Genomic DNA, 18,713 nt, shown 5'->3' on the forward strand with positions numbered 1-18,713 from the left:
AAAGACAGTTTAAAAGGAGTATACTATGGCACACTTGAGTAAACTTTTTTTGCAGAGAATTTTACATTCAAATGTTTGGAATCACAGAGAAATATTTATTTGAACCAGTTACACAGAGCATCCCTCGATTCACCACAAATACTTCCAAAAGCACTAGTCACACTAGAACTGTGTGTTTTAACTCAAATGTGTATTTATAATGTATAGGAATTGTGTTGTGTAATGGCACAGCATCCGTGAGCGCAGGGAAGCGTGTGTTACACTGACGGCACAGAGGAGAAACATCAGAGATGAGATCCACAAAACCAACCACACATGAAATAAGGATCATACAAATAAAAATGACGCTCTTGTCATATCACCACACATGTGAATATCAAAAGAACAGCTGTAAACATTCACTATAAATCCTGATGAATTGAACGCAGTTTCACAGTGATTCCAAACGTTTGAAGGCGACTGTAAACAACTATAAGACGTATAAAGAATCAATTACTTCACAACATGGATTTAGCTAATCACTTTATTGACGCAAGAACTAAGGCTGATTATTTATGTACATCCAATCATTGTCAATCATTTCAGCCCAAATCAAACAATCACAAGAAACCCGTCTGAGACAGAAGAGCTGTAAAATAAGAAGCACAGTGTATGTGATAATGAGAGCTGTCGATCATTAATGACATGTACAATAACGTACACAATTAGCAGGAAGGTCACACAAGAGACCAGTAGTGATCATGTCGAGGTACAGTAGCTCTGTAGCACGAATACAAGCGTCTCAGCCCTTGAACCAACGCCAAGACGTCACTAAAGCAACATCCCTGATCCTGAAATGTGAGCGGCGGTGGTGGGTCAATTAGAGTCGGTGTCATCGTCCATGTACTCCTCCTCCATGTGCGTGACGCCGGGCTGCGTGCCCCACTCCTCCTCGTCGTACTCGATACTGTCGTTGTCCTCCAAGAGTTGGTTTTCAGGCTCCGCCCCTCCCGGCTCGGCCACCTCCGGAGCGTCCGGCCCGTCCACGTCCTCGGCCCGCTCCTGGCCCGGAGCGGCGTAGCCATTGTTGTTGAAGAATGCGGTGTGCTCGCGGGCGTCCTCCTCCACGTAGACGCGCTGATGGCACATGGGACACGTGTCCTGGATGTACAGCCACTTGCGGAGGCAGAGCGCGTGGAAGTAGTGGTGGCAGGGGGTGATGCGAGCCGAGGCGCCGAACTCCTGGTAGCAGATGGCGCAGACGTCCTCGATGTCCCGGAGCTGAGCCCCTTTGACCTCGGGCAGCGAGTTGATCTTTTTGACTGCCGTCCGCCGGTTTATGAAGGTCTTCCAGCCGTTCTTGGCCTGCAGGTAGATGTTGAAGTAGGCGTGCAGGCACATCATGCAGGCCCGGATCTTGCTGCCCGACTCGAACATCATGGTGTAGGCGCCGTTCCCGAACATGATCACACCGAAGACAAACTCAATGATGTTGCCGGCTGAGCGGACGTAGTAGACGTGATCGTCCAGCTTCTCCCACAACACGTTGTAGAACCCGTCAATCATGAAGAGGCCGTAGACGGTGAGCGACACCAGTACCTTCAGGCAGAGCTCCACGCAGAAGGCGGTGACAGCGAACAGCCAGGTGTTGAGCACGAAGCGCCGCCACAACTCGTGACTGAGCAGCACGGGCAGCGCGAACAGCAGCGCCGACACCAGCAGCACGGGCAGGTGCCGGCGGGCTGAGGACACGTGCGAAGCGCCCAGCGACATGAGCACCGGGTCCGTCATGCCGTGGATGAAGTGCAGGATGGCGGTGAGCAGAAGGCACATGTTGCGGCTGAGGCGCACCAGGCGCTCGGCGGGGTCCAGCCCGCTCAGACCCGTCTGCAGGGCCAGGATGAAGAATAGCACGGGCGCCACGAAGCCCAGCCTCTTGTCCTCCTCTTCAGTGGAGCCGATGAAGGCTAAGATGCTCAGGCCCAGGTAGTGAGCCAGAGACGAAATGACGGCGCTCATGCCCAGCACGGTGAGCGTGGAGTCGCAGCCGCTGATGATCAGGTTGCTGAACAGGTCCCAGAACACGTCCCATGTGAGCTGCAGGCCGCTCTCCGACCGCACCGCCCTCACCACGTACACCAGCACCACGGCCTGCGCCATCACGCGTGTCAGCCAGAAGACACGGAGGATGTCAGGGAAGCGGATGCGCTTCCAGGTGTCCTCCAGCAGCAGCTGCAGGCCATAGATGCGGTACATGTGCCGCAGCAGCAGGTGAACGTAGCGGCACGAGTAATAGAAGCGCTTGAGTCTCAGCAGGAGGCTGGCCGCCGCGTGCGCCGCCAGCAGCAGCCCGGAGACCGCTGCAACCGTCCGCCTAACGTCCGCCGGGAAATCCATGACCAGTCCCCACAGGGGGGCCGTGACGTCCAGGACCACGAGGGCAGCGCACGCCGGCGGCACGTTGAGAAGCGCCACGTATCCCAATCCGAAGAGCAACTGCAGCAGCGCCAGTCCCAGCCACAGCGTTGGACCGTTGAGCGGCACCCGTCCCAAGCCCAGTGCTGCCGCGTGGTAAGTGCCGTACGTGTCCGCGTGAGACGTGCCGTAGTAATTCACCAGAACCGACGCCGCTCCCAACATAATGGCCGAGAAGAGAGAGTAGAACCTGAACAGAGATTTCTGAGACAAAACCAGAACCACGGCGGACACCAGAACCCCTGAAAAACGAAAACAGGATGAAAACACTTTAATCTCTTTATTTCACATCATAAAAATCTAAATTTATCACAACACAATCACTCATACAGAAAAGAAAAAGCAGTTTACATGTGTATTATTCAAGATTATAATCATAATCAACAGGATGAATAAACCAGTGTGGAAACTATGATGAGCTGTCAGTGGGAGTTTTGACAGCTCGTGAGTCTCACGTCGAGCTGCGTGTTCGGTTCGTGGATATAAGCTCGTTTTCTGTGACGTGACAATAGAAACGTGAACGAACCGAACCTGAAACACAGCGGTCGGTCGGTCGGTCCAGACTCACCTAAGGCTCGGAGGAGCGCGCTCCCGGGATCAGAGTTCGAGTTAAAGATGGCGTCAATGATAAAGATGCTCGGGACCCGCAGAGCCACATCGAGCACGGCCAGAATCTGCTGACCCAGCCGCCCGTGAGCTGAGGCCATGCCGTCGCTGCTGTCGCGGAAACCGCTGCTTTCAGCCTGTGACTCGGTTCGGTGTCACGCAGGATCTCCGCCGGACGCCATTTTGGCTCTGATGCTGTTGCTACGAGAGGAACGCGGAAGTGACAGCTTCTTCTTCTTTTTTCGGTTTTATGATGGGTAGCATCAACGTAAAGGAGCATTTTCGCCACCTACTGTGTTGGAGTGTGAACCAGAGTTTGACCATCCCAGAATTGACAACGCGGAAAAATGCGTCTGGATTTAGTAACAATAAAGTTTATTATTGACATGATTTGAACATAATGTTACCAATGTACGGCGGCGTTTTAGTGCCTCGTAAAAAAAAGAAAATTCAAGATTTCGAGAATAAAGTCGAAATGTTTCGAGAATGAACTCGTAGTAATACAAGATTAAACTCGTAATATTTTGAGAAAAATCACAGAATTGCTAGAAACAATGGATGTGGAGGATTTGGTTAAAGTACTTCACCGCTTTGTGGCATATGGATTCAAATGATAAACTGAAGCAAACATTGAAATATTAAAACAATCTGGTTACATCAAGCTTATAAAAGCCACAATCCTTAAAGATTTATAAAAATGTACAAATGTGAACTAAAGAGGTTTTAAAAATGACTGCTGGTGTTTGCAAGGCCTTGCGTAGAACTACGAACTAACTCACTGGTTCAGATGACGTGCTTAAACATAACTTAAACTCTTAAAATACAACATTCACAACAAAATACGTTTTACGACGAGTTTATATCTTCGACTTTAGTTCGTGGCACTAAAACGCCGTCGTACTAATGATTTAGTAACGCGTTTAAGGTAATTATTGGCATTAAAACAGCGCGCTCAGAAATAAATTCCTGGTTGAGGTGGGAATTATCGTAATTCCGAGGTGTCTGAACGCAGCTTCTTCTTTTATTATCACAATATACAAAAACTATGTACAAGATGCAGAATATATATAAAGGGGCGTTCAAGCTATAACCCTAACTGGAACTTTACCTATATTTGCGGACGATAACGGTTTTGTTATGCAGTCAAGATGGATATTGACGACCTGCTGCTGCTTTACGTTTCACATAAACTCTAAAAAAATCAAGTCAATGAAATCCTTCAAACACGAGAGAAGTTACGCTGCTGAGTGAACTTTTGTCTTTTGAGAGCAAATTATATTCATACTTTCGCATGAATCGGTATCAATTTTAGGAACCGATTTGTTTATTGAACATTCTGTTGTTTAACCAATAGATGTCGTCAGCGTGCTGGTTTCAAATGCGTCTAAACAGTGAATCTTTAACAGTCCAAACATGCATCTAACTTTGCAGGACGCAAGACAATTTTAGCGCCTAGTTAGTCTTCCTGAGGTGATTTAATGTTACACCACCAGTGTGTCCTTGAGCAAGACACTTTACTCCATGTTGCTCCAGGGGGATTGTCCCTGTAATAAGTGCACTGTAAGTCGCTTTGGATAAAAGCGTCTGCAAAATGACTAAATGTAAATGTACTTTTACTGGTTACTGTCTCTCATACTCACCATTCATTACAAGAGTTGAACCAATTGTTTTCCAGTTTTCTTAAAAAGAGGGTTTGTTGTGTCATACAGTGGCGGGTGTTTCTGGACCTCGGCGATGATCTTTTCCATAATGTCGTCTGCCTCTTTAAATGCGCGAGCGCTGAATAGATTTGATTGGCTGTCAATGTTTTATCGTTCATCTCCTATGAAAAAACCGTTCTGAATCGCTGCCTTTGCTCGTGCTTTTGCTGGTTTTTCTATTGTTTCAATTAAAGATTAAGAATAAGCACATAGAAGCTGAATAATTGTGATGTTTATTCAAATAGAAAAGGTTTCTGATTAAGTTCTGTGGTGGAAGAACAGTCTCTTGGTGTTGTTGTAAATGGTGTCGGCTAAATCCTGTGGATCTTCATCTCTCACAGCGGCCATCACTTCTAGGACTTGACTGAAATACACATCCAAAGAAACAACAACATTCATTCATTTATATTTAATTATTTCAACATCTAACTCTAGTTGAAACATATTAATGATCAGATGAGCTACATCTGAATTTCATCTAGTCTTGTCCTGTAGAGCAGGGGGTTTCAAACTTTATGATGCCATGGACCCCCAAATATGATTAATCCTTTGTGAGGGACCCCCTTTTCTAAAATATATATCAATCTATACATTTTCTTTGTAAAGAAACGTTTCAAATTTTTTACATAAATAGTAAATAGGATATTATAAAAATAACACATAACGGCAACAATTTCACTTTGAGTACCAAAAAAGGTGAGAAAAACTCACTAGAAAGATTCAAATATAAACAATTCTGGAAACAATCAATAGTAAAAAAAGCAGATAAAAACTGTGGACTTTTATCATTTTTCCAGGGGACCTGACCTTCTAGAGGCCCCCTGGGGGTTCCAAGACCCCAGCTGTATTTACTGACGGTAAACTGCCCGGTTTAGACTCACAGACACCAAAAATATTCAACATTTATAGTTAACTATTTATAAACGCTGTTCATTAGGCGTGTGATGTGTCAGTGATTCTATCACAGATGCGGTGTGTACTAACACAGCAGAGACTTTCAGGACGTACACAATGTGACACGGCTCATTCCGGTCTTTCAGACAATGTCCCGGCTCCCATTTCTTCTTAGTAGGAAACAGGGTTTGGACGTGTTTTGCTCCTGCATGAGTGTTTTTGATGGCACACCACGGAGCATCTGCAGAAAACATGACATTAGTATGACAGCAGAAGATCACGTCTGAACTGAGACAAGAGAGTTTTTACTCAACCCGTTTCAATCATTAGTCTGTCTGACGGAATGGACTTCATCGCCTCCAGATTTTCTGCAGTCTTCAAAGAACTAAAGCAGAGACATATTCTCAGAAAAGTCAAAACTCATCTGAAGTTTTATAAATGTGTGGATGAATCGAGGCCATAATCTCACCAGCCGTTAATTCCGATATAAAGATCCAGATCAATCAAAGCCGCCGCGTCCTGCTGGCTCCCGTCGAACGAGTGAACCTGAGAAACAATCCAGAAAACACAAATGAGAAACACAACAGATGTTATAGTGAAGGATCAAATGATTAAAGATCTCACTCACCACTCCACCAACACATCTGTCTCTGTTTCTCTTCATAATGTCTGTGAGAGAGAGAGAGAGAGAGAGAGAGAGAGAGAGACATGGTTCATTTACAAAACACACAACATAAACGCTCCACACAAACTGAGTCATACCCAAGAATTCCCGGTGGGCGTTTCTGCAGTGGAGGAACATGGGTAATCGACTCTCTTCCGCCAAATCAAACTGTTTCTCAAAGTATCTGTGACAGAGATGAGATGACACACTTTATCTGTCCTCTTTGTTGTAACTTTATTCATCTCATTCACACTGAACATCATCTGTTGATCGAAAATCAAGAGCGTTACATAAAACTCACTTGAGTTGAGTTTCTTTAGGACAAAATTGTAAGCGATCGAAATCTGTGAAGTTTTGAAGAAGAAACAATCTTATGAAATAAACGCGCAATGAGATGAGAAGACAGGTGTGTGATTGTGAAGTGCTGAGTTACCCAGACCACATTCTCCTACAGCGACCACCTTCTGTCTGTTACTGATCATCACATCTCTGAGAGATGTCAGGTACTGATCTGAGTCCTGCTCTTCAAACTCAGTGCAGCGCGTCGGGTGACAGCCAACCGTACTGTAAAACTCACCTGTACACGCGCACACACACACACACGCGCACACACACATGCTGGTATTGGTGGTTTACTGGGACAACCCATAGATGCAGTGCATGTTATAGTGCACAAAGTGTATATTCTATCCCTTAACCCTAAGAATCATTAAAATTTTCTGCACTTTTACATTTTCAATAAAACATTTTAGTATGTTTATTTTACATTTGAATTACAAGGACATCAGCATGTCCTCATCATGTAGGGGCGTGGCCAAACACATGAATAAACACCACAGTGTAAGGACTGTACATCCTCATAATGTCATGTGAACACTGGTTTGTTATGTCCCTGGGGACAGACCATAGACGTAATGATTTTTAAACTGTACAAACTAAATATTTTATCCCCTAACATTAAAGATCATAGAAAACGTTTTGCATTTTTAGGTTTAGTAAAATTCTAGATTTATAAGCTTTTTTGCCCATTAGGACCTCAACACGAGTCCTCATGTGTTTGTGTGTATTCAGGTTTAGGTCCCCTCCAGGATATACACACTGTTATTGTAGCAGAATCAGGTTGATCATCATCAGTATTACATCAAGCTTTGGTCACATTGGCACTGGAAGGTCACATTAAGCACAATGCGTTGTGGATACTCTCTTTCTATGAAATGTACTTGATTATGTGGGATTAATATGTTCTCTATAATTGATGAATGTGTGTATCCAGATGTGTGAACCTCTGGTGTGTGCGAGCGTGACGGCGTCTCTGCTGTCCTGCAGGTTTCCTCCAGTGATGATGAACTACAAGAAAACATCACAATGTTTTTAGACATAATTCTGTCATTCAGACAAATATAACTGGTGAATCGTGACCTTTTCTGACCTTTTGCACTCCGACCTTCAGTGCTCTCTCAATGATCTGTGGAAAATCATCTATGACACCAAACACACAATGATGTTATTACAGAAGATGAATCACATGCTCACATCATTAACTGTGATTTTACCTTCGTGTTTCTGAGCTCCTCTGTAGATTCCTCTGAACATGGCATCTGTCAGATTAATGCCAATATCTGAACACACACACACACACACGCGCGCGCACGCACGCACACACACGCGCACGCACACAGTGACAAAAGTAAATCAGCCAATAACTTCATGCATGTGGCACTGGCCATTTCAAACAGAAGTCTACAACGGTGAAGGAGGTGAATCACAGAGGTGTCACATTCCCTCACAGAACCCGACGGGTAATAACATGATGTTTAATATACTGATACTACTGTCAGTTACTGGATTCATTTACAGTGACATGAAGACATAACACCTCATCACACCGGTGCGTGTGACATTTCTCATACAAAACACTTAAACTCACGATCAATGACACGGTTTAGTAAATAAAGAAGACATGTTTCTGCTCACCTATAAATTTAAAGTTTGTCATCGTGATTTTTGCCGCAGCGGGAGGAAAATAAAGCGTGCGCGCTCTTCTCAACGTGTTCATAAACATAAGACACGCGCGCACACCACTGTCACACAGACAGAGTGAAAAGGGGGGCGGGGCTTCACGCTGCTCATCGTCAATGATGGGATTCAATAATAGTTGTAATATGTTTTCTCGTCACTACGTACTTTATATGATTTCTATTTGAGTTTCTCCGTGTTATTATTCGGGTAAACAATTGTGTAGGCCGCTGCTGAATCGACATATAAACGGCTCAGTCACGATGTGGCTGTTAATAATCTAATCGCTACTCGAGATGGACCAATCACAGTCGTTTATGATTACCAGTGTGATGACTCCGACTCTTTACGTAGAGATTTCCGTAGCGTATTCTGTCTATTAATACACTTCATCTAGTTTACTTTTTTATTTAAAACGTTTTGGTAATACAAACACCGTTCTAAAAATAGAATGCACGGAAGCGTGTAAGATTTGCGCCTCAGAGGGCCGGAAACACAAACACCATAATAACAGATGAGGATGCGCACTAACCCACACATTTACCGTAATGACACGTTTTGATCACATCATACATGTAGATTACGATGTTTTCCAAAACATATACATGACCACAGTTATGGCTCTTCTTAAGACTAAAATCTATAAAGTCTGTATATTAAGAAAGAAGGCCATTATTTCCCATCTGAGCTGTTGCCTCCGGTTGATCTGTCTTTGATTAATTATCACCTGACACACCCCCCCCCCCCACACACACACGCCCCTTCTGTGACGTAAGAGTGACACTAATAAGACACACACACAAGAGAGGACACTAATTACTGTCATTACTGTTATCACAAACCAGTGAGCACACATCTGTCTCACACACACACACACACACACACACACACAATAAACACATGGAATCCTTAGACATGTCTGTGAAATGCACAACATTTATTAAGCAATAGAATGATTGATCAGACACTTTATATTTGTTCACATATCATCACATCACATCACATCTATTCCTCACGTAGTGTTTACACATCATTTGTGTTTGTGTTGCACTTAAACAGCACAGAATGAACACAGAGAGAACACAGGCGGTGTCATCACGAGGTTACTGTGCAGGATTCAGAGATTGAGTTTCAGTCCCAGACACAGCGCCAGCTCGTTCTTCTGGATCTTTCCATCTCCATTGATGTCACAGTGACCCAGAAGAACCTGTTTGAACTTGTCCAGGTCTGATCCGCTGAGACTGGGCTTCAAAACAACATCAGATGACCTGCAGTCAGTACTTTACACAGACCATCAGAAAGCTTTCAGCAACACCAGCCAATGAAATGACACTGAAATATGACCAACACTTCACAAGTATACTTCTAAAGGCAATCCCAGAATGCACTTCAATAACCTTTTTCTGAAAATATTGTTGACACAATCATGTAATATACGAAGAGTTTGGTTCCAAAATGAGATTATTCAGAAATCATGTTTTTTATTGTGTTAGTCAGCTGTATTTTTTTAGTTATTATGGCTTAAATCAACACAAACCAACTGCAGTTTGATTGACATCAATTGGAATGCACAATAAAAAACCTCTCAATTAGGAACCAAACTCTTCATGTATATGATTCATCGCTCAGAAGTATTGATGTGGAAATAAGAGATGCAGACGTATGCCATCACCTTTACCTTCACTAACTCCATCATGTCTTTAACAAAACCATCCACCTCTGGGCCTTCCAGCGCCCCTGTGTTACTCTGACACACACACACACACACACACACACACACACACGGTCAGAGTCAAGCATCATGTCTCATCTCATCCTCAGCACATTTCACTTCATCTCTTACCATGTCATAATGAGCAAAAATCTTCTCAAAGTCTCTCCTGCGATCCTCCAGACTGCAGGCCTGAAAAACACACAACACACAACAATAAACAACATCATCACACTTGACCTCACATAACATCATCTCAACTCACCTCCATCTGAAACTTGAGCAAAAAGTTCTCCTTCAGGGCCAGGATCCTACACACACACAAGCGCACGCACACAGAAGACCACACCAGCGTTTATTACATCACAGGAAACAGTCAGACTCAGACATGATGAATGTGTTCAGAGTCACCTCGCCAGATCATTCAGATCCAAACGTCCGTCCTGATTCGTATCAAACGCCTCCATCTACAGAAACACAATCCCACAGTTTGTGTTCGTTTGATTCTGATCTGCTGATCATCATCAGTTCTGTGTGTATCAGAGATGTTGCTATGGCAGCGGAGGATGGTTTGACGTTACCATGGTATCAGTGTACTCCTGCAGTTTGTCTGTGGAGATATGTTTGTCATGCTGATGGAGGAGATCCTGCAGGAAACTCTGACAACAACACAACAGACACATCAGACTACAAAACACACCACCCATCGATCACGTTAAGGATTGACACGACACAATACAGGAAGTGACATCACCTTCAGCTCTATAGCAGAAATGTATCCGCTGCTGTCAGAGTCATAGAGACGCCAGATCTGTGAGGAGACCAACATGAGACTCATCGTCCAGCACCTGTGTGTGTTTGTGTGCATTTGTGCGTGTGTATTTTTGCGTTTGTTTGTGTGTGCACATGTGTGTTTGTTGGTGTGCATTTGTGCGTGTATTATTGTGTTTGTTTTTGTGTGCGCATATGTGTGTGTGCGTTTGTGTGTGTGCATGTGTTTGTGTTTTTATGTTTGTTTGTGTGTGTGTGTGTGTGTGTTCGTGTGTGTCTGACCCTCATGAACTCCACACTGTTATCCAGCGGCGTTTCTCTGCGGAACATCAGGAGAAAGTTCTCCTGCTTGGGCAAAAGAGCGCCGGACACCTGAAACACAAACACACACACACACACACACAACACACACAGCGCCACAGATTCTTCTTCTGTTGTTTTATACGGATGATCAATAAGTTACTCAAAACAAAACACTTTCAAATAAACATCAACAACAGCTGTGCTCATCATAAGAACTTTAAGCTTGTGTTGATCATTTGTAATGTTTGAAGTTATTTTTTGTTGGTTTGTTTTGTATTGGTTGTGTAGATGAAGCGGTTGAGCGGTCACCTGCTCCATGTGAAGACGTCCATCTGCTGTGATGTCACAACTTCTCACAACCTTCTCTTTCATTTTCTGCACCTCAGACACATCCGACTATGATCACAAACATCGATCTCATGATGTGTGAATAAAACAACAGCCTCTCAAAGTACACAAAGACTCATCACTCTTAGGTTGTGTTATTACGCTAATTATTACACAGGCTAATTTGAATGCTTGATTCTGATTGGCCAGTCGGGACATTCCAAGGGTCGTTATTCTCAGAAAATTCTCAGATGCTGCATATCATTTAGAGAGGGGCAGTTTAACTTAAACAAAAATAACTATGAATCTGTCTTTTAATAACATATATGCCATTATATTTACAAATTATTAAACCAATGTGACATTTCTGTAAAATACTTTTTAACAAAACTATGATACATTTGACATGATGAAATATGTGTTTTTGACACAGTTTGTCACGCTTCTCTCAGTGGTTATACACTACACACATTGTATACACTCATCCTGACACACACTGTGATAACAGATCACACGTCACTCTACTGTTAATAATCTGAATGATGATGATGTCACTTCTGTACTTACAGTCTTCATCACAAGGCGTAAGAACTCCTCCAGTTTTATCTCATCGATGAATCCATCATCTGTAGTTGAAGAAAGTCATCAGATCTGAGATCAGTCTGAGCGTCTGTCTGTGTTCTCACAGTAATAACAGAAGAAACTCACCGTCTTTATCAAACTGTGTCCACAGCTGCAGGAACAGAGCGGCGCTCACACACTCCATGACTGAGACCAACTACAACACATCTGTGTCAGCATCACCACCACATCACGTCACACCACACATAACCAGAGACACACACACACATCACAAGAGACACACACGCACACAGACATCACCAGAGACACACACGCACACAGACATCACCAGAGACACACACGCACACAGACATCACCAGAGACACACACGCACACAGACACTTCACCAGAGACACACACCAGAGACAAAACACACACACATCACCACAGACACATCACCAGAGACACACACGCACACAGACACATCACCAGAGACACACACACACCAGAGACACACACGCACACAGACACTTCACCAGAGACACACACCAGAGACAAAACACTCTTAGCTGTCCATCGTATTCGATGATGATGCTTGCTCCAGGGATGGGGGTGGGGGGTGGGAGTTCAGCAACCTTGCCGCTGGTGCCACTTCTCATGGGCGTAAAGTCCGATGCTTGAGCCGCACAATCGACCGCAGATGGACCAGGGGAAACCAGATACCAGGGAGGTACCAGCCGCCCGTTGGTGTCGCTTGATTCGCCTCATGGATCGTTGGTCTTGGTTGGTTTGGTGTATTTGAGAGACCGCAGTGGCACAGGTGGCCTGCCAGGCTGATCTGTTAAGTGCCAGAGTTTCTAGCTGCGTTGGGGGGATGTTTGCTCGCTTTAGGAGGTCCCTGGTATAGTCCTTAAAACAAAGCTTTTGGCCTCCAGCGGAGCGTTTAGCACCCACTAGTTGACTGTAGAGGACTTGGCGGGGCAGGCGATGTTCAGGCATGCGTATGGTGTGCCCTATCCAACGCAGATGTTTTTTGGCCACAGCTGCTTCCATACAGATTGAGTCAGTGTTGCTGAGGATAACTGTATGGGGGACTCCAGGACAACTAAGGATCTTCTGTAAGCAGCGAATATGGAAGGCCTCTAGGTTGATGATGTGCTGGCGGTATAGGGTCCATGGCTCTGCCCCATAAAGCAGAGTGGAGAGACAGTGTTGTAAATAGCAACCTTGGTACTGACCTTCAAGTTACAATTTTCAAAAACCCTGCTGCATAAGCGTCCAAAAGATGATGAAGCTTTGTTTATCCAGGTATGTATTTCTGTGTCAAGGGAGCTGTTTGAAGACAGAGTGGAGCCGAGGTAAGTGAAGTGGTCCACTGATTTAAGTGGAACGCCCTTTATATGAAAACTGGGGGGTATGGGAACGGGGGTGGTGAGATAAAACATGACCTCGGTTTTTGAGTGTTAACCTGTAGGCCGAAAGATTGGTACGGACTGGATATTGTGTTAAGGGCGTACTGCATAGAGTCCGGGCTGTGGGCTAAGACTGCACAGTCATCAAGGCTTCCGTCAAGTCGGTACTCCACATGGACACCGTCTTCATGTCCCAGGACACGGTGGAAGAGGCAGGTGATGGCAGAGAGGAGGATGTTAAAGAGCATCGGAGCCAAGACACAGCCTTGCTTCACCCCAACGTTTACCCCAAAAGACTCTTATTGGAGTTCTCCCATGAGCACTCTGGCTTGCATCCTGTCATGCAGCTGCTGTAGGATGCTGAGAAACTTGGGTGGTACCCCAATTTTGGAGAGGTGTTTCGAGAGCAGCTCACGGTTGATGGTGTCAAAGGCTTTGCTGAGATCAATGAAGGCTATGTAGAGATCTTTGTGTTGTTCTCGGCTCTTCTCCAGCAGCTGCCTCAAGACAAAAACCATGTCTGTCGTGGATCTGGTCTTCCAGAAGCCACACTGCGTTTTCGGAAGCACAGCTTCCGAGATGTGCTCAACTAGTCTGCTGAGCATGATCTTGGTCAGTACTTTCCCTGCGATGGAGAGAAGAGATATCCCGCGGCTGTTGCCGCAGACTGCTGTGTCTCCTTTCTGCTTGTATATGACAACAATGTTAGCATCCTTCCAGTCCTGTGGGAGGGTCCCATGTTCCCAGATGTTTTGAATCAGAAGGTGCAGACGACGCGTGAGGATGTATCCTCCATGTTTGAAAACCTCTGCAGGGATTCCATCGGGTCCAGCGCTTAGCTTTATTTTTTTGGTTTTTTAAAACACACACACATCACCACAGACACATCACCAGAGACACACACATGTACACATCATCAGAGACACACACCCATGCAAACAAACACACACCCACACACTCATAACCAGAGACCCGCACACACACCCATGCACACAAACATCACCAGAGACACACACACACATAACCAGAGACACACACTCTTTCTTCAGTGCAACACAACAGGAGATATTTTGAGAAATGTCTCAGTGGTTATGTGTTCATACAAAGGACGTCGACTGGTTTCAGTGTAGTCTGATTAATCAACATTCTTCAAAATATCTTTTATATAATAATATCTTTTGTGTTCTAAAGAAGAAAGAAACTCATACAGGTTTAAAATGACATGAGGATGCAAGAAATGATTGAAGATTTCTAATTTATAGCCAAACTATCTCTTTAAATATATAAAAAACTCACCTGACTAAAATTAAGAGAGCACAAAGAAACAAAGTTTCTTTACATTCCTGAAAGGAAAATGATAGTCAACGGGGTCTGAAGAGCAGATTTTAAACAAATTTCCTTTTATTCACATTCAGATAATAAACTGAGGTGACATCATTAAGACAAGAGGTGGTGGAGGGTCAAGACCTGGTTTAAGGGTTTAGTAGATTATTATAAGGTAAGGGTCAGAGATCAGACCAGTAGAGTCACAGGACATAGATTGCATTGAGTGAATTCATGTCATCAAAACATGCTCAAACGTGTGTGTATGTGTGTGTGTATGTGTGTGTGTGTGTGTGTGTGTGTGTGTGTGTGATGTGTTCAGCTGCTAGTGTGTGAATCAGTGTTGTGATTCTCTGAAGTGAATCCTGAAGCAGCAGCAGAATCTGATGTGCTCAACAGTCCATCTGAAACACACACAAAAACACACATGCACATACAAACGGTTACAGCAGGTTATAGATTGGTTGTACTCTGATCATGTTTGTTACAATCACAAACAGGTGAATTTAAGAGCTGTGATTGGTCAGACCTGCTGAGGGGAGGGACTTGGTTCGCTGTCGATCAGCTGTGTCTTCGTCTGGGTCGGTTCTTGAGTGAACACAAGATACTGACCTCACCACAGCCTTTGTGTTTGTGTGTGTGTCTGTCTCTAACACAACAACACTAGCTGGAAACACAACACAACAATCATCATGTTAGGAACCGAGCCGAGTGTTTTGTTATTTTCTTCAGAAATGATTTACTCACAGGTATCAGATAAGTCTCCACCCTTTGTGCCGTGAGTGACAGGGCTAAGCTCCGCCCACTCAGTGTCAGACACCCACTGGCAGAAGGGTGGGGCTGCCAGAGCAGGGGAGGAGTCTCCTGTTGAGATATATGTGATGTCATCCAAAGGAGGAGGGGCTTTACAAAAGAAGACAATAACAAGCGTCAGTCGGATTTCACATGTGTGTGTGTGGTTGTGCGTGTGTGTGACTCACTGCTGGACTCCTGAGACCCAGAAGAATTGATCCAGACCACTTCAGAACTGCAGGACTGAGGTCTCGAACCGCCCTTTGCAGGTGTGTGTATGTGTGTCTGTTCTGGTGTGGGTTTGAGTTGTGCTCTGGGCTCTCTCTGGATTTCTGCTGTTGTGTGTTCCTGATTTTTTGCTGCTGAAGAACAGAGATGCAGTCAGACACACACTCACACACACACACACACACGCACACACTGGCACACACACAGGCACACACACAGGCACACACACAGGCACACACACACACTCTCACACACTCACTTGCGCACACACACAAACGCACGCACACACACACACGCATGCACGCGCACACACACACACACAAAAAAGGGAATTTACCTTCAGTGTGATGTTCAGTTTTAGGTTCCACAGATGGAGAAACACCAGCCTGTGTGTGTTCACAACACAACAGATTACACACACACAAACATCAACCTCCTGAAATCCTTCATTTACTGACACACACACAGATGCTGAACTGTGTTTGTGTGCATGTTTGTGTGTGTGATTCACTGAGAGGATTTAGACAAACAGCAGAAGGTGTGATGTGTATGTGTGTGTATGTTGAAACATCTGTGTCTCTCACTGATCATATAATCTATACATCAAATCTGATGTTCATGATGTTTTATTGCTGTCAAGAGGAAATATTCACACAGATTACCACAAAATCAACATCTGATGTGTCAGATTTTATTAGAAGATGATGATGTCACGAGTTCATCTCACAGATACTGTGTGTGTGTTTGTGTTTGTCTCACTTTCTTGCGTTTCTCTTGTTTAGCTCGTATCTCCATCAGCATTTCACCTCCCAGCACCTGTACCCCCACATGACCTCTGATCAGCTGACCCTCACGTTTAACCCCCTCCTGCATGTGACCTTTCACCTCAGATGCTGCGGGAATACAACTGTCTTCAGGTGTCGGGATGGGCTCAGGGGGTGTGTGGTTTGTTTCTGCTGTTGCAATGGAGATGGTTGCTGTTGTCGTGGTGCTAAAGGTGGGGCTGGTGGGTGTGGATTTAGTAGATGAGTGAGGTTTGATGAGAGGACTCGTGCCTTCCACATCTGACCCTAACGCTCTATATACAGGACAACACACAGGTGAACGTGAATCGACAGTAAAAACGCAACCACTCCTTCAGCAGATTTCTGATACTCACTTTTCTCCGATGTTTATGACCTTTTTGAAGAAAAACTCTGGCACTCCTTCATCCAGCAGATGTACAGTGACACCCTGATCTACTTCCTGTGTGGCGGCTCTGCTGATTGGCTGAGACATAAAATAAACAGTATGATGATTCTAAACATCGTGTTCAATAAAACAAGACTTTGAGTTCAGAAACACTTTCATTTCTATGGTGGAAACATTGACTTTCTCTGTTGTGTCAGTTTTATTTCCTTTTGGAAATGTATGTTTGGTGTGTGAGTGTGTGTATTGCTCATGTCTTACGGTTGCTCTACTGGCTTTGGCTCTCTTGGTACGTCGTGGTCTGGTTTTGGTGACATGTTGAAGAGCGGGTGTGTCTACTGTGGGGAGGTCACTGAAACACTCAAGCTGAGGCAGATGAAGCCCCTCCTCCACAGGTGACATGAGTGGGGGCGGGGGCATGTCATCAACATACATGGACACTTCCTCTAATGCCTTACTCACATCAAACTCCAGATCTGATAAATAAAAACCATCAGATACACTCAAACAACCATCAATAATAACCAAAAACATCAGACAAAGAAATAAAGTGAGTGTGAGGTAAAGAGTGAGATGTGTGTGAGAATAAGAGTGAGATGTTTGTGAGAATAAGAGTGAGATGTGTGTGAGAATAAGAGTGAGATGTGTGTGAGAATAAGAGTGAGATGTGTGTGAGATTAAGAGATAAGAGTGAGATGTGTGTGAGAATAAGAGTGAGATGTGTGTGAGAATAAGAGTGAGATGTGTGTGAGAATAAGAGTGAGATGTGTGTGAGAATAAGAGTGAGATGTGTGTGAGAATAAGAGATAAGAGTGAGATGTTTGTGAGAATAAGAGTGAGATGTGTGTGAGAATAAGAGTGAGATGTGTGTGAGATTAAGAGATAAGAGTGAGATGTTTGTGAGAATAAGAGTGAGATGTGTGTGAGATTAAGAGTGAGATGTGTGTGAGATTAAGAGATAAGAGTGAGATGTTTGTGAGAATAAGAGTGAGATGTGTGTGAGAATAAGAGTGAGATGTGTGTGAGATTAAGAGATAAGAGTGAGATGTGTGTGAGAATAAGAGTGAGATGTGTGTGAGAATAAGAGTGAGATGTGTGTGAGATTAAGAGATAAGAGTGAGATGTGTGTGAGAATAAGAGATAAGAGTGAGATGTGTGTGAGATTAAGAGTGAGATGTGTGTGAGAATAAGAGTGAGATGTGTGTGAGAATAAGAGATAAGAGTGAGATGTGTGTGAGATTAAGAGTGAGATGTGTGTGAGATTAAGAGATAAGAGTGAGATGTTTGTGAGAATAAGAGTGAGATGTGTGTGAGAATAAGAGTGAGATGTGTGTGAGATTAAGAGATAAGAGTGAGATGTTTGTGAGAATAAGAGTGAGATGTGTGTGAGAATAAGAGTGAGATGTGTGTGAGATTAAGAGATAAGAGTGAGATGTTTGTGAGAATAAGAGTGAGATGTGTGTGAGATTAAGAGATAAGAGTGAGATGTTTGTGAGAATAAGAGTGAGATGTTTGTGAGAATAAGAGTGAGATGTGTGTGAGAATAAGAGTGAGATGTGTGTGAGATTAAGAGATAAGAGTGAGATGTGTGTGAGAATAAGAGTGAGATGTGTGTGAGAATAAGAGATAAGAGTGAGATGTGTGTGAGAATAAGAGTGAGATGTGTGTGAGAATAAGAGATAAGAGTGAGATGTGTGTGAGAATAAGAGTGAGATGTGTGTGAGAATAAGAGATAAGAGTGAGATGTGTGTGAGAATAAGAGA

General features: G+C 44.1%; 4 protein-coding genes across 7 annotated transcripts in view; all 4 read right to left on the reverse strand.

The window, feature by feature from the left end:
* Window positions 1-505: 505 nt before the first annotated feature.
* On the reverse strand, window positions 506-4,828 carry rnf139 (ring finger protein 139). Of its 2 annotated transcripts, none has more exons than XM_056741675.1 (2): window positions 4,701-4,828; window positions 506-2,696 (listed from the first exon to the last, which is right to left on the reverse strand). In XM_056741675.1, the coding sequence occupies exons 1-2, from the start codon at window positions 4,705-4,707 to the stop codon at window positions 856-858; spliced, it is 1,848 nt and encodes a 615-aa protein (XP_056597653.1). In that variant the 5' UTR covers window positions 4,708-4,828; the 3' UTR covers window positions 506-855. The 2 variants fall into 2 exon arrangements, with proteins under 2 accessions (XP_056597653.1, XP_056597652.1); XM_056741674.1 differs by lacking the exon at window positions 4,701-4,828 and adding an exon at window positions 3,023-3,348.
* Window positions 4,829-4,972: 144 nt separating this feature from the next.
* tatdn1 (TatD DNase domain containing 1) lies at window positions 4,973-8,811 on the reverse strand. Its single transcript, XM_056741325.1, has 12 exons — window positions 8,293-8,811; window positions 7,872-7,937; window positions 7,748-7,797; window positions 7,602-7,665; window positions 6,752-6,895; window positions 6,620-6,662; window positions 6,417-6,502; window positions 6,283-6,323; window positions 6,124-6,200; window positions 5,969-6,039; window positions 5,769-5,895; window positions 4,973-5,124 (listed from the first exon to the last, which is right to left on the reverse strand). Exons 1-12 carry the CDS (start codon window positions 8,378-8,380, stop codon window positions 5,019-5,021), a joined length of 963 nt encoding a protein of 320 aa, XP_056597303.1. The 5' UTR covers window positions 8,381-8,811; the 3' UTR covers window positions 4,973-5,018.
* A 443-nt stretch (window positions 8,812-9,254) lies between these two features.
* On the reverse strand, window positions 9,255-12,476 carry LOC130415772 (secretagogin-like). The gene is made up of 11 exons (XM_056741703.1): window positions 12,155-12,476; window positions 12,014-12,072; window positions 11,429-11,515; window positions 11,099-11,188; window positions 10,800-10,856; window positions 10,627-10,704; window positions 10,457-10,512; window positions 10,311-10,356; window positions 10,178-10,237; window positions 10,013-10,081; window positions 9,255-9,580 (listed from the first exon to the last, which is right to left on the reverse strand). The coding sequence occupies exons 1-11, from the start codon at window positions 12,210-12,212 to the stop codon at window positions 9,452-9,454; spliced, it is 789 nt and encodes a 262-aa protein (XP_056597681.1). The 5' UTR covers window positions 12,213-12,476; the 3' UTR covers window positions 9,255-9,451.
* A 2,248-nt stretch (window positions 12,477-14,724) lies between these two features.
* Window positions 14,725-18,713, reverse strand: part of LOC130415926 (F-actin-uncapping protein LRRC16A) — a 35,093-nt gene continuing 31,104 nt past the window's right edge. Inside the window, exons 32-39 of one of the 3 annotated variants that reach the window (XM_056741944.1) lie at window positions 17,212-17,426; window positions 16,922-17,031; window positions 16,522-16,840; window positions 16,100-16,148; window positions 15,723-15,896; window positions 15,490-15,606; window positions 15,272-15,409; window positions 14,725-15,146 (exon numbers count right to left, since the gene is read on the reverse strand). In XM_056741944.1, the coding sequence (XP_056597922.1) occupies window positions 15,061-15,146; window positions 15,272-15,409; window positions 15,490-15,606; window positions 15,723-15,896; window positions 16,100-16,148; window positions 16,522-16,840; window positions 16,922-17,031; window positions 17,212-17,426 (1,208 nt within the window). In that variant the 3' untranslated portion in view covers window positions 14,725-15,060. Of the gene's footprint in view, window positions 15,147-15,271; window positions 15,410-15,489; window positions 15,646-15,722; window positions 15,897-16,099; window positions 16,149-16,521; window positions 16,841-16,921; window positions 17,032-17,211; window positions 17,427-18,713 lie in introns of all 3 variants that reach the window. The other 2 variants (XM_056741943.1, XM_056741941.1) reach the window with 2 other exon arrangements.

Source organism: Triplophysa dalaica, chromosome 25 (genome assembly GCF_015846415.1).
Source record: "Triplophysa dalaica isolate WHDGS20190420 chromosome 25, ASM1584641v1, whole genome shotgun sequence".
Taxonomy (NCBI): Eukaryota; Metazoa; Chordata; class Actinopteri; order Cypriniformes; family Nemacheilidae; genus Triplophysa; species Triplophysa dalaica.

Bases quoted from the DNA above. Each gene is read 5' to 3' on its own strand.
- rnf139 (XM_056741674.1), bottom strand. From the start codon at position 3,161: ATGGCCTCAGCTCACGGGCGGCTGGGTCAGCAGATTCTGGCCGTGCTC. The intron at 2,697-3,022 runs GTGAGTCTGGAC...TTCGTTTTTCAG, and splicing joins CGCGCTCCTCCGAGCCTTAG to GGGTTCTGGTGTCCGCCGTG.
- LOC130415772 (XM_056741703.1), bottom strand. From the start codon at position 12,212: ATGGAGTGTGTGAGCGCCGCTCTGTTCCTGCAGCTGTGGACACAGTTT. The intron at 10,082-10,177 runs GTAAGAGATGAA...TGTGTGTGTCAG, and splicing joins TTTTTGCTCATTATGACATG to AGTAACACAGGGGCGCTGGA. The intron at 9,581-10,012 runs GTAAAGGTGATG...GTTGTTTTGAAG, and splicing joins ACATGATGGAGTTAGTGAAG to CCCAGTCTCAGCGGATCAGA.
- tatdn1 (XM_056741325.1), bottom strand. From the start codon at position 8,380: ATGTTTATGAACACGTTGAGAAGAGCGCGCACGCTTTATTTTCCTCCC. The intron at 6,324-6,416 runs GTATGACTCAGT...TCTCTCTCACAG, and splicing joins CGCCCACCGGGAATTCTTGG to ACATTATGAAGAGAAACAGA. The intron at 5,125-5,768 runs GTACGTCCTGAA...TGTGTATTTCAG, and splicing joins AATGAGCCGTGTCACATTGT to TCAAGTCCTAGAAGTGATGG.